We start from the raw sequence: 12,634 nt of genomic DNA, 5'->3' as shown, positions 1-12,634 counted from the left end.
GGTGTAGGGGCAGGGCTGAGGCACAGTGTTTGTCAGCCGCACATCCACGCGGGGCTCCGCACAGACACCCCCGCGCCCCGGAGGAGCCCGGAGAGCCAGAGGAGTCCTCAGGGGAGGCCGGGCAGCCCAGCCCCCGCGGTGCCGGCTCTCCTGGGGGCCTCAGCTCCCACCCTCCGGACACGCGGCCCTTCAGGGGGAGAAAGAGCCCAGGTCCAGCCCCCACACGCGCAGACACAGGACCCCAACAGGCCCCCAAGTCTGTGCCACCCGCCTTCCCCTCTGCGCACGACCGGCGGGGCAGACCCCAGCCCCAGCAGGGGGCCAGCGGCCGAGCCCACCCACACCCGCACCCTCTGGCTGCTGCCCTGTGCCCACGCGCCACACGCTCCAGAACCGCTCCCCACAAAGCTGCCGGCCCGCGCACGCCCTGTCACGCCCACCGTGCCGTGCTCGAGGCGCACAGGGCTGTGCACACACGTCGAAGCCCACTCCCACACCGGGTCACCCGGGGAGCCCAACGGCGCCCTGCACCTCCAGCAACACGCCACACTCAACACCGCACACGGCAAGCACACCTCGAGCACGCACACGCTGCCTGCAGCCAGGCCTCTCCCAACCTTCCGGGGCGCGTGCCTGGGCCACCAGGTGCCCCACAGACGCAGGGAGGCCCAGCGCCCCCAGCGCCCCGCGTGGCCCCACCCCCGCCCTGTAGCTGCGCCCCACAGACAGACCGACACGGACCCACATGGACACACCAGTGAACACCTACGTGGACAGACGCCCAGACACACACAGCAACACGGACACGCCCTGCTCCACACCACGCACGGAGCAGGCCGCACCTGCCCTCCCGGGAGGGGTGGGGGCGTCAGAGCCAGGTCACGGCCACCCCCGCCCAGGCCCCGACCATGTGCACGTCGGACCCACACGCCCCAGACCCAAAAGCCGTCACCCCACAGCCGCGCACACGACTGAGCACACAAGCAGCCACCACGTCCACTCACAAAGCCACATCGGGCACCCCGCGAGCGCACGGCCCCGTGTCTGAAGGCACAGCCTCCGCACCTCTGCGCCAGGCACACTCCGGGCTCCCCCTGGGGACAGCGACGAGGGCCCTGGGCGGGGCCCAGGCCTGGGGGTGACCAGAGACAAATCGCACTGGGTGCGGGGACGGCCCAGGCTCAGGGCAAGAGGAGCCGGAGCGGCCAGGCCGAGGCCGCAGGGCGGGAGGCTGGAGCACAGGCCTAGGCTCAAAGTCTGCGTGGCCAGGCCAGCCCCTCAGGCACACGCCGGGGTCCTGGGGCCAGAGCCTGCATGCCGGGGCCGGGCTGGGGAGCTCGGGCCTGTCCTGAGGGTTTGGAGGGCCCCGGGCTGGCGGGGCGGGGTGGAGCCAGCTTGCCCTGGGCGGGATGGAGAGGAGCCTGCAGGGCCGAGGCAGGTGCCAGGGCCAGGAGAGAAGCGGGTGGAGCGGAGGGAGAGAAGATGCCAGGCCACCGTGGGGGCCGGGGAGGGGCAGGGCAGGTGGTCAGGAGAGGCCAGGGCTGCAGCACGGCCAGTGGCCAACTCGGGGCTTTGGGCCCCCAACCCTCAGTCCCAGGGGGCCGGACAGGGAGTTCTGCCCCTCCGGCCTCAGTGGGGGCTGCCCGAGGCCAGCGAGGCCCCACCCCTGCCCGCTGTCGTCGCGGAGGCCAGGGAGGGCTAACTGGCCAGTCTCCCCAGAGCTGGACCTCCGGGACCTGTGCGCAGAGGAGGCCGAGAGCCAGGAGCTGGGCGGGCCGTGGAGCTGCCTGTGCGTCTTCTTCACGCTCTTCCTGCTCAGCGTGAGCTACAGCGCCGCAGTCACCCTCTGCAAGGTCGGGGCTCCCCCAGCTCTCGCCCCGGGGGTGGGCGTGCGGGCCAGGCGGGCAGGGCCACCCTCACACGCACCCTCCTTCCAGGTGAGGCCGGTCTCCGCCGCCGCGCGGCAAGGCAGGCCCCAGACGCCCCACGACTACGCCAACGTCCTCTAGCCGGCGCCCGGGCCTGGGACCAGCGGTGCTGCACACGGCCTCGCGTCTGCCTGCCCTCGCCCGAGACCCCCGGCTGCCGCTCCGCCCTGGGTGGCAGAGGGGAGCAGGAGAGCCCCTCAAGGGGGCCAGAGCTGGGGACACGACGACGCCACAATCGGCTGACGACCCCCGCACCTGAGTCCAGGAGGTGCCAGCTCAGCCCCCAGGTCCACGGCACTGAGGGACCCGCCAATCACAGCCCCACCCCACTTGGGGACAAGCCCCTTCCCCGGAGGGCCTGGCTGGGGGGTGACGGCCACCCTGGCTGGTCTCGGGCCTGCGGCCCAGCTCACTCCCACCGGACTGGACAGTCACCGCAGCACTACGAGGGCCGTGGCTGGGCCCACCGCCCAGAGTCCAGAGCCAAACCCGGGACACGGTCCGAGCCCGGTGCACCCCCAGCGCATGGCCCCAGCCCCCAGCCCCCAGCCCCTCTCCCGGCCCCCAACCCCTGCAGAGGGAGGACGCACAGCAGCCCTCCAGGGGCCGAGGCCACAGGACTGCTTGAGGCTTCAGCACCGGGGGGCGGACGGGGCCCCACGGCCAGAGAAGGGCTCCCACGGGGACAGCAGCTGGCAGCCCTGCTGGCCGGGCTTGGGCGGTCCTGTTTCTTCCTTTGGGGTTTCTTAGTAAAGGCCCTTTTCACACCCCCACATCTCCTGCGCGCACTGTGCCGGGCGGGGGGTGCGAGGCAGGCGGCGTCCAGACTCCGAGGCCCCAGCTCGGCGGGCCCCAGCCCAGACTCACTCCCCCTTCTCACACTGAAGAGCAACAACCAACCCCCGCCGGGGGGACCAGAGGGCCGATGCGGTGGTCAATGCCGGAGGGAACACGGCCACACAGTCACCAAGGTGGGGCCGGCGTGGCCCCCAGGACCACCAGTGGCCGGCCCAATCCGTCCACCCTCCGAGCACAGACAGAAAGCCAATCGCCTGGCCCCCGTCCCACCAGCCAGCCTGGACGTCCCAAAGAACTGAGCAGGCACCACCCTGCAGAAGAACCTGGAGCCCGGGGTGGGCACAGGCTGCCCCCTCTCGGGATAAGGAGGCAGGTCCCCTGCTTGGAGAGACCTGCGTACGGGGCTCTCCGCAAAGTCCAGTAGAAATGGGGCAGCGTGACAAAGGGCAGGGTTCCCTCATATGCAAAGAGTGCTCAGGAACCAATAAGAAAGAAAGGTGAGCAAGGAGCCCTTCAAGGAAAGGAGAAACCCAGTGGCCAATAACAAGAGGGAAACACCTCAGTAATCACAGCAGTGACCCTACGGAGGGGACCAGGGTGAGGTGGCCCTCCCTGGGGGTGCATGAATCGTTAAGACCATTTTTAGGGCCAATCGGCCAAATGCCCAGACCCTTGTTAGCGGATGGTGCTGGCCCTGTGGGCAGGGGCTCCCTCCGCGCCAGCAGACCTGCCTCGCAGGGCCTCCCACGCAGCTCTCGGGTGGACATGGGCCTGCCGGGCTCAGGCCACGGCACCTGCCCCCCGCCCTGTCCTCCCGCCAGGGGTGGCCGAGCCCCTGCGGCCTCGGGGCTGCCAGGGCGCAGGTGGCAAAGGCCAGGGCAGAAAGCGCAGGGCTGGGCGGCTCGGAGGCCTCTCCAGAGACACCGAGGACTTGGTCCAGATGGGAGCAGAGGAGCAGGGGCTGCACAGGACACGTGGAGCCACGGCCGCTGCCCGGCGCTCCTCACACACACAGGCACACGTTCAGACACACAGACACACTCACGACACGACACACACAGACACGCTCAAGCGCTCGTGTTCACACACCTGCAGGCACACGCCGGTCACGCACACGCAGACACCACCGTCTCGGGAAGGCAGGCCCTGCGCCGCCCCCACCGCCGGGGCTCCGAAGCCCCCGTCTCCTACGAGAGACCGACCCGCCAGGCCAAGGCCTTCTGGACCAGAAGCCCCCAAGGGCGGAGCTCGGGTCTTTTCTCTCTGACCTCCCAGATCACAAGACCCCCCACCGGGACCCCGAACAGGGGCAGCAGGGGCTCCGCTCGCCGGGCCCCCTGTGCCGGCACCACCCCCCGACCCCCGAGAGAACACCCCTCCCTCCGGGCGGGCGGAGGGCGCAGCGGCGGGGACGAGGCGGGTCACACCAGGCGTGGGTCCCACAGCCCGGGGGTCCTGCCTTCCACGAGGCCGTGGCCTCCCAGGAACAGGAGGACGTCTGCCCAGGGCCCCTCCGTCCCTCCCTGTGTTCTCTGTTGCCACCACAGCGGCCCCCAAAAGACAGGTCCAGGTCCTGAACCCCGCAACCTGTGAATGGGGCCTGCTCGGGAAAAGGATCTTCACAGACGGGATGGGGTGAAGGGTCTCAAGGTGCGGCCGTCCTGGAGCGTCCAGGTGGGCCCTAAATCCAGCCGGAGGGTCCTCGCAGGAGAGGAGGGCAGACGCGGGGGAGGGGAGGCGTGAGAAGGCAGAGGCAAACGGGAGGGGCCGCGCCGCGGGCTGAGGGGCTGAGCCCCCCCAGAAGCCGCGCACGCAAGCCCCGCAGGGTGGGGTGGAGGGGCCTGGGGCAGTGGCAGGTCCTGAGGGTGGAGCCGCAGCAGGAGATGGGAGCCCGGGAAAGGGCCTCGCTCCACCCCTCGGGGACGCAGGAGAAGGCGCCGTCTGTGACCCAGGAAGCAGCCCCCACCGGACCCACCCTGCTGCCACCCTGACCTTGAACTCCCAGCTTTCCCGCCTGTGAAAATAAATGCCCATCCATTAAGCCACGCAGACTGTGGTGTTCTGTTCCAACAGCGAGGAATGACTAAGAACCGGGCCACCGTGTCGCCACTGGTGACCGTTGTGGGGCATCTCGAGGTTAATAACAAAACCTCTAGAGGGTCCTTGTCCCGGACGCTGGGCCACCCCAGCTCACCTCTGTGCCCCACCCTGCCCCCCACTGCCCTGCCCTGCCCCCCACTGCCCCTGCCCTGCCCCCCACTGCCCTCCCCTGCCCCCCACTGCCCCTGCCCTGCCCCCCACTGCCCCTGCCCTGCCCCCCACAACCCCTGCCCTGCCCCCCACTGCCCCTGCCCTGTCCCCCACAGCCCCTCCCCTGCCCCCCACAACCCCTGCCCTGCCCCCCACTGCCCTCCCCTGCCCCCCACAACCCCTGCCCTGTCCCCCACTGCCCTCCCTTGCCCCCCACAACCCCTGCCCTGCCCCCCACTGCCCTGTCCCCCACTGCCCCTGCCCTGCCCCTGCCCTGCCCCCCACTGCCTTGCTCCCCACTGCCCCTGCCCCCAACTGCCCTGCCCCCCACTGCCCCTGCCCTGCCCCCGCCCTGCCCCCCACTGCCCCTGCCCTGCCCCCGCCCTGCCCCCCACTGCCCCCGCCCTGCCCCCGCCCTGCCCCCCACTGCCCCTGCCCTGCCCCTGCCCTGCCCCCCACTGCCTTGCTCCCCACTGCCCCTGCCCCCAACTGCCCTGCCCCCCACTGCCCCTGCCCTGCCCCCGCCCTGCCCCCCACTGCCCCTGCCCTGCCCCCGCCCTGCCCCCCACTGCCCCTGCCCTGCCCCCGCCCTGCCCCCCACTGCCCCTGCCCTGACCCCCACTGCCCCTGCCCTGTCCCCGCTGCTGTTCTCCAGGCTCCACCCCACAGCCTCCCCGGGTGTCCCAGCCTCAGGGCAGGGGACCTTCCACTCAGCCCACACTTTCCAGGACTCTGAAGAGGCTCCTGCTCTGCGAAGCAGCCCGGGCCTCCCACCCCCTGCCCCACCCAGGCCCCCGACCTCCCCCGCCGGGGCGCAGCATCCTTGAGGGGACCTGTCCATCACACCTGCCAGGGCGCTGCCCACCTCTCCCCGACAGGGCCCTTCCCGGGGCGAGGACTGTCCAGGGCCCATGTGTGGCCCCAGCACCCTGCTGTGGGCGAATGAATGAGCTCGGCCACACACAGGCCTGGCTGTCCCTTGCTGCCCAGACAGGCCACCACCCAAGGGACACATCGGGAAGGGGCCAGCCAGGTGCGTGGGAGCAGCAAAGGGCTGCACTCAACACAGTGGCCTCCCAGGGCCCGGCGGGGCAGAGACCCCACGGCGGGGGGTGTCCCCAGGCAGGGAGTCGTGGTGGCAGCAGGTAGATGCCAGAGATGTGGCGTCTCGGCTGCCCCGACCTGCAGGGCTCCCACCAGCAGGCACATGCCAGCTTCGGTCTGGGCGCCCAGCTTGGGGTGCTGGCGAGGGGAGCAGCCCTGGCTCAGGGTGGGCTGGGCCGGCTCTCCCCACCCCATGCCCACCCTGCGGCCCCAGGGGTCTTGCTGGGGTCCATCACAGCCCCTCCCCTGCCCGCCTTCGGGCCTCTGCCCCAGCCACCTCCGTCTCTGCCGGGGCCTCTGGGCCTCCAACTGTGTCTGTCCGACCTCCCCGTCCCTGCATCTTGGCCGGCCATGTGGGGTCCCACAGCACTGGCCACACACACCTGGCCCCACCACAGCCAGACCACAGCCCAGACATGACGTGGAGGGGCTGGCCGCGTCTGGCGGGCAGGAAGTGGGCGAGTGACCCCCGCCTGTGGCCAGACTCACAGCCACGCAGCCCCTCCACACCCAGCCTCGCTCCACCCACGGACAAGCGGCCAGAGCGACAAGCGCCGCTGAGGACACACGGCCATCGAGGCAGGGCCTGGAACGGGCCGGAGCCCCCAAGATAGGAGCCCCCAGGGCAGGAAGGCAGAGGGCCATGCGGACCCTGTGGCAGCCTGGAGCAGGTGGGTCCCGAGGCTCTCCAGGCCTCACTCAGCCAGGCGGGTTCTGCGCCCTCCTGGGAGCAGAACGCAGAACGGGCGTGAGACCTGCGGCAGAGGGCGAAGGGGACCCGACCGCGAGGCACGGAATAACCAGGCCAGTGTGGGAGTTGCTGAACTGGGAAGGACCCGATCCTCCTTGATCCCTGGGCACTGAGCATGGGGCAGGGTGAGCCAAGGGGCCAGGAGGAGACATGGGACAAGCTGATAATGCCTATATAGGCTGAACTGGGCTGAACTAGCTCAACTGGGCTGAACTGGTTGAACTGGGCTGAGCTGAGTTAGGCTGGGCTGAGCTGGGCTGAACTGGACTGAACTGGCTGAGCTGGGCTGAACTGGGCTGAGCTGGGCTGGGCTGAGCTGGGCTGAGCTGAGCTGGGCTGAGCTGAGCTGGGCTGAGCTGAGCTGAGCTGGGCTGGGCTGAACTGGCTGAGCTGGGCTGGGCTGGGCTGAGCTGAGCTGAGCTGAGCTGGGCTGAACTGGCTGAGCTGAGCTGGGCTGGGCTGAACTGGCTGAGCTGGGCTGAGCTGGGCTGAGCTGAGCTGAGCTGAGCTGGGCTGAACTGGCTGAGCTGAGCTGGGCTGGGCTGAACTGGCTGAGCTGGGCTGAACTGGCTGAGCTGAGCTGGGCTGGACTGAGCTAGGCTGGGCTGAGCTGGGCTGGGCTGAGCTGAGCTGGGCTGGGCTGGGCTGGGCTGGGCTGGGCTGGGCTGGGCCGAACTGGGCTGAGTTGAGCTGAGCTGGGCTGAACTGGCTGAGCTGGGCTGAACTGGCTGAGCTGAGCTGGGCTGGACTGAGCTAGGCTGGGCTGAGCTGAGCTGAGCTGGGCTGAGCTGGGCTGGGCTGAGCTGAGCTGGGCTGGGCTGGGCTGGGCTGGGCTGGGCTGAACTAGGCTGAGCTGAGCTGAGCTGGGCTGAACTGGCTGAGCTGAGCTGGGCTGGGCTGAACTGGCTGAGCTGGGCTGAACTGGCTGAGCTGGGCTGAACTGGCTGAGCTGAGCTGGGCTAGACTGAGCTAGGCTGGGCTGAGCTGGGCTGGGCTGGGCTGGGCTGAGCTGAGCTGAGCTGGGCTGGGCTGGGCTGGGCTGGGCCGAACTGGGCTGAGTTGAGCTGAGCTGGGCTGAACTGGCTGAGCTGGGCTGAACTGGCTGAGCTGAGCTGGGCTGGGCTGAGCTGGGCTGAGCTGGGCTGGGCTGACCTGGGCTGGGCTGAACTGGCTGAGCTGGGCTGAACTGGCTGAGCTGAGCTGGGCTGGACTGAGCTAGGCTGGGCTGAGCTGAGCTGAGCTGGGCTGAGCTGGGCTGGGCTGGGCTGAACTGGGCTTAGCTGAGCTGAGCTGGGCTGAACTGGCTGAGCTGGGCTGAACTGGCTGAGATGAGCTGGGCTGAGCTGGGCTGGGCTGGGCTGAGCTGGGCTGAACTGGCTGAGCTGGGCTGGGCTGAACTGGCTGAGCTGAGCTGGGCTGGGCTGAACTAGCTGAGCTGGGCTGAACAGGGCTGGGCTGGGCTAAGCTGGGCTGAACTGGCTGAGCTAGTCTGGGCTGAGCTGGGCTGGGCTGGGCTGAACTGGCTGAGCTGAGCTGGGCTGAGCCGGCTGAGCTGGGCTGGGCTGAACTGGGCTGAGCTGGTCTGGGCTGGGCTGGGCTGAACTGGCTGAGCTGAGCTGGGCTGGGCTGAACTGGCTGAGCTGGGCTGAATTGGCTGAGCTGAGCTGGGCTGGACTGAGCTAGGCTGGGCTGGGCTGAGCTGGGCTGGGCTGAACTGGCTGAGCTGAGCTGGGCTGGGCTGAACTGGCTGAGCTGGGCTGAACTGGGCTGAGCTGGGCTAGCCTGGGCTGAGCTGAGCTGGGCTGGGCTGAACTGGCTGAGCTGAGCTGGGCTGGGCTGAACTGGCTGAGCTGGGCTGAACTGGGCTGAGCTGGGCTAGCCTGGGCTGAGCTGAGCTGGGCTGAACTGGCTGAGCTGAGCTGGGCTGGCCTGGGCTGGGCTGGCTGGGCTGAACTGGGTTGGGCTGGGCTGAGCTGTGCTGAACTGGCTGAGCTGGGCTGGGCTGAGCTGGGCTGGGCTGAACTGGCTGAGCTGGGCTGGGCTGAGCTGGGCTGGGCTGAACTGGCTGAGCTGGGCTGGACTGGGCTGAGCTGGGCTGAACTGGCTGAGCTGGGCTGAACTGGGCTGGGCTGAACTGGGCTGGTCTGGGCTGGGCTGGGCTGGGCTGAACTGGCTGAGCTGGGCTGGGCTAGGCTGAGCTGGGCTGGGCTGAGCTGGGCTGGGCTGGGCTGAGCTGGGCTGGGCTGAACTGGGCTGAGCTGGGCTGGGCTGGGCTGGGCTGGGCTGAACTGGCTGAGCTGAGCTGGGCTGAGCTGGGCTGAACGGGCTGGGCTGAGCTGGGCTGAGCTGAACTGGGCTGAGCTGGGCTGAGCTGAGCTGAGCTGAGCTGGGCTGGGCTGAGCTGGCCTGGGCTGGCCTGGGATGAACTGGGCTGAGCTGGCCTGGGCTGAACTGGCTGAGCTGGGCTGAGCTGGGCTGAGCTGAACTGGGCTGAGCTGGGCTGAGCTGAGCTGAACTGGGCAGGGCAGGGCTGAGCTGGACTGGACTGGGCTGAGCTGAGCTGGGCTGCACTGGGCTGAGCTGGGAGAAGATGGACTTAGGTGGGCTCAGCTTGGCCAGTCTGAGGGGTTGGGTGGAGACATCAGGTTGAATTTGATAAACCCCAGATCCTACGTCCAGCCCGGCAGGCCCAGTGTTTTGGGGGATGCCGCGGGCCATGTAGCTCAGGGTGCAACTGTGATCTGTCTCCTCCCTTCACCCGCTGGCCTGGGGCAGTTGGGATGTGCCTGTGGGCAGAGCCACCCTGTGTGGCAGGCCGGTGGAGGAGCACCTGGCAGGAGGACTATTGGGTTTAGGCCTATGGTCCTGGGACCCTGGTAGGCCACGGGGTGGACGGCTGCCTACTGGGCATGGGGTGGGGCCAGTGCAACAGTGGATTGTGGGATGAGACCCTGACGGGGCAAAGGGTGGGGACACAAACAGGACATCTACTTGCAGCTGAGCTTGGAGCCCAAGCCACTCAGTCCTTCCTGTGCCCTCCCTCCGGGCCCCAGCCTGATCCTCCCAAAGCCCGGGGCAGAGGGCCAGGCTGGGCCCCCAGCACAGAGGGGGAGCTGAGGCTCAGGGAGCGTCGGGGACTCGGCTGCCACCGGCAGAGCCCTGTGTGATGACCACACCTCGCCACCTGGGAGGGCCTGCACGGGCCCCTGTGATGTGCATGTTCAGAAACAGTGCGGCTGGGGTCAGACAGCGGGTCCCACTGCAGACCCGTGGCGCAGGGGCTGTGTGACCTTGAGATGGGCAGCCCCTCCCTGTGGGTCCTCCAGTGCAAAGGAGCTGAGCTCGCTGTCCTCGCGGGGCTGTTGGGGGCTTGGCAGCCCGAGGGCCACGTGCTCACAGCGTCTCCATGTTCCAGTGTCCCCGGCCAGCCCTTCGGTCTTCCCACTGAGCCTTCCAAGCATTGACCAGGGAGAGCCCGTGGTCATCGGCTGCCTGGTCCAGGGCTTCTTCCCGTCGGAGCCGCTGAGCGTGACCTGGAACCAAGACGGGGCCAACGGGACCGTCATAAACTATCCGCCCACCGAGGCTGACTCTGGGGGCCTGTACACCACGACCAGCCAGCTGACCCTGCCAGCCGACCAGTGCCCGCTTGGCAAGTCCCTGCAATGCCACGTGGAGCACAACTCGAACTTCAACAAGAATGTGTCCGTGCCCTGCGGAGGTTAGAAGGCAGCCTGGGGGAGGGGAGGGGCCCCCATCCTGCCCTGACCCAGGGCCTGGACCCCGCCCCGGGGGAGCCACCCCTCATTCGGAGAGGGGTGGGCTGCTGGGCTGAGCCCCAGGTCATGCTGCCAACGACTGGGGCCCGGGGCTGGGTGAAAGACGGGGGGCAGCAGGGGCGTGAGGACCTGCTCAGGCCTCTCTCAACTCAGCCTCTTGTGCAGGCACACCTCCGCTCCCCTCCTGCTGCCATCCCCAACTGTCACTGCACCCGCCGGCCCTCGAGGACCTGCTCCTGGGCTCAGACGCCAACCTCACGTGCACACTGAGCGGCCTGGTGAAGCCCGAGAACGCCACCTTCGCCTGGCAGCCCTCAGAGGGGAAGGAGGCCAAGCTGGGGGATCCTGTGCGGGACTCCTGCGGCTGCTACAGTGTGTCCAGTGTCCTGCCCGGCTGCGCGGAGCCATGGAACAGCGGGCAGACCTTCACGTGCAGCGCCACCCACCCTGAGTCCGAGACCACACTAACTGCCACCATCGCCAAAGGCTCAGGTGGGCCCAGACCCACCCCAGGGTGCTGCACGGCACTCTACACTCTGTAAAGCACATTCCCGAGCCCACCTCCTGCCCAGGTCCCTGGGCGTGGCGCTCCCGTCCCCACTGTACAGAGGGGAGCTGGGGCCAGCTGAGGGGCCAGGACACAGCCCAGGGTGCCCGGCAGGGCAGGGCCTTCTGCCTCCCCTGAGCAGACCCCTGACCTTGCTGTCCACCCCACAGGGGACAACTTCCGGCCCCAGGTCCACCTGCTGCCGCCGCCGTCGGAGGAGCTGGCCCTGAACGAGCTGGTGACGCTGACGTGCCTGGTGCGCGGCTTCAGCCCCGAGCAGGTGCTGGTGCGCTGGCTGCACGGGTCCCAGGAGCTGCCCCGCGGGGACTACCTAACCTGGCGCCCCCGGCAGGAGCCCGGCCAGGGCGCCACCACCTACGCGGTGACCAGCGTGCTGCGCGTGACGGCCGAGTCCTGGAAGAACGGGGACAACTTCTCCTGCATTGTGGGCCACGAGGCCCTGCCCCAGGCCTTCACGCAGAAGACCATCGACCGCCTGGCGGGTAAACCCACCCACGTCAACGTGTCCGTGGTCATGGCAGAGGTGGATGGCGTCTGCTACTGAGCCGCCCCGCCCACCTGCCCCCTGAATAAATTCCGAGCTTGCCCCACGCAGCCCTGCACTTCCATCTGGCGCCTGTCTGTCCATCCTCAGGGTCTGCGGCTCAGCAAGGAGGGCCGGCTGGGGAGGGAGGAGCACCCCTGCCCTGAGCTCTCCGGGCCTCTGGCAGCCCCAGGAGCCTTCAGCCCAGGGCCGCGGCTGGGCAGCGGGAGCCTGTGCACAGGGGCGAGGCCGGCTGGGTGTGGAACCTGAGGTCAGCCAGGCAGGCACAGCCCGGGGCAGGTCCTGCATGGGCAGGCGGCATGGCTGCTGGTCCTCTGGCTGCCGCTGGGGAGGGACAAGAGAGGCTGAGAGGTGGACAGGCCGGCCAGGGTGGGACAGAGGGGAGGGAAGGAGGTGCTGGGCCCCGGCCACTGGGAGCAAGAGCGCGCCACCCTTGGTGGTCAGCCTCAGGCTGCAGGACAGCCCCACCCACTCACGGAAGGGGAAACAGCCCCTGCCCAGCCCCTCTCCACACTGCTCTGCACACATGCACATGGACACACGTACACACGTGTGCACACACACTCACGTCTGAGCCCTGCAGATGCAGAAAGTTCACAGCCCAGACCCAGCCCCAGGAAGGCAAGGGGAGGCCCCCCCCCAAGCCCAGCAGGGTTTCCCCAGACCCAGCCCCTCCCAGGCACCCCCTGCTCCCGCCTGGCCCCAGACTCAAGTCTCCCATCCCCCCCTGAGCCCAGGTAGGGCCCAAAGCATAGCCAGGGCAGGGCAGTGTTTGGGGGGGCTGAAGCAGCACAGAGAGGCAGCTCCCCAGGGCCCCTCTGCAGGCCTCTGGAGCAGGAGAGCAGCCCCACGGCCACGTGGGGACACCTGCACTGCGTCCCCACAAGGGGGCAGGGCCCTGCTCCTGCCTCA

At 69.2% G+C, this 12,634-nt stretch overlaps 1 gene segment (V, D, J or C); it reads left to right on the top strand.

Moving 5' to 3' along the window:
* Positions 1-6,723: 6,723 nt before the first annotated feature.
* LOC138380925 (Ig alpha-1 chain C region-like) lies at positions 6,724-11,773 on the top strand. The segment is given in 4 exon segments: positions 6,724-6,751; positions 10,281-10,552; positions 10,776-11,102; positions 11,328-11,773. Coding segments are annotated over 4 exon segments (1,022 nt in total).
* Positions 11,774-12,634: the final 861 nt, after the last annotated feature.

This window comes from Eulemur rufifrons, chromosome 2, assembly GCF_041146395.1.
Source record: "Eulemur rufifrons isolate Redbay chromosome 2, OSU_ERuf_1, whole genome shotgun sequence".
NCBI classification, from domain to species: domain Eukaryota; kingdom Metazoa; phylum Chordata; class Mammalia; order Primates; family Lemuridae; genus Eulemur; species Eulemur rufifrons.
The sequence above is the reverse complement of the archived record's forward strand: the minus strand, read 5'-3'. Positions and strand labels throughout refer to the sequence as shown.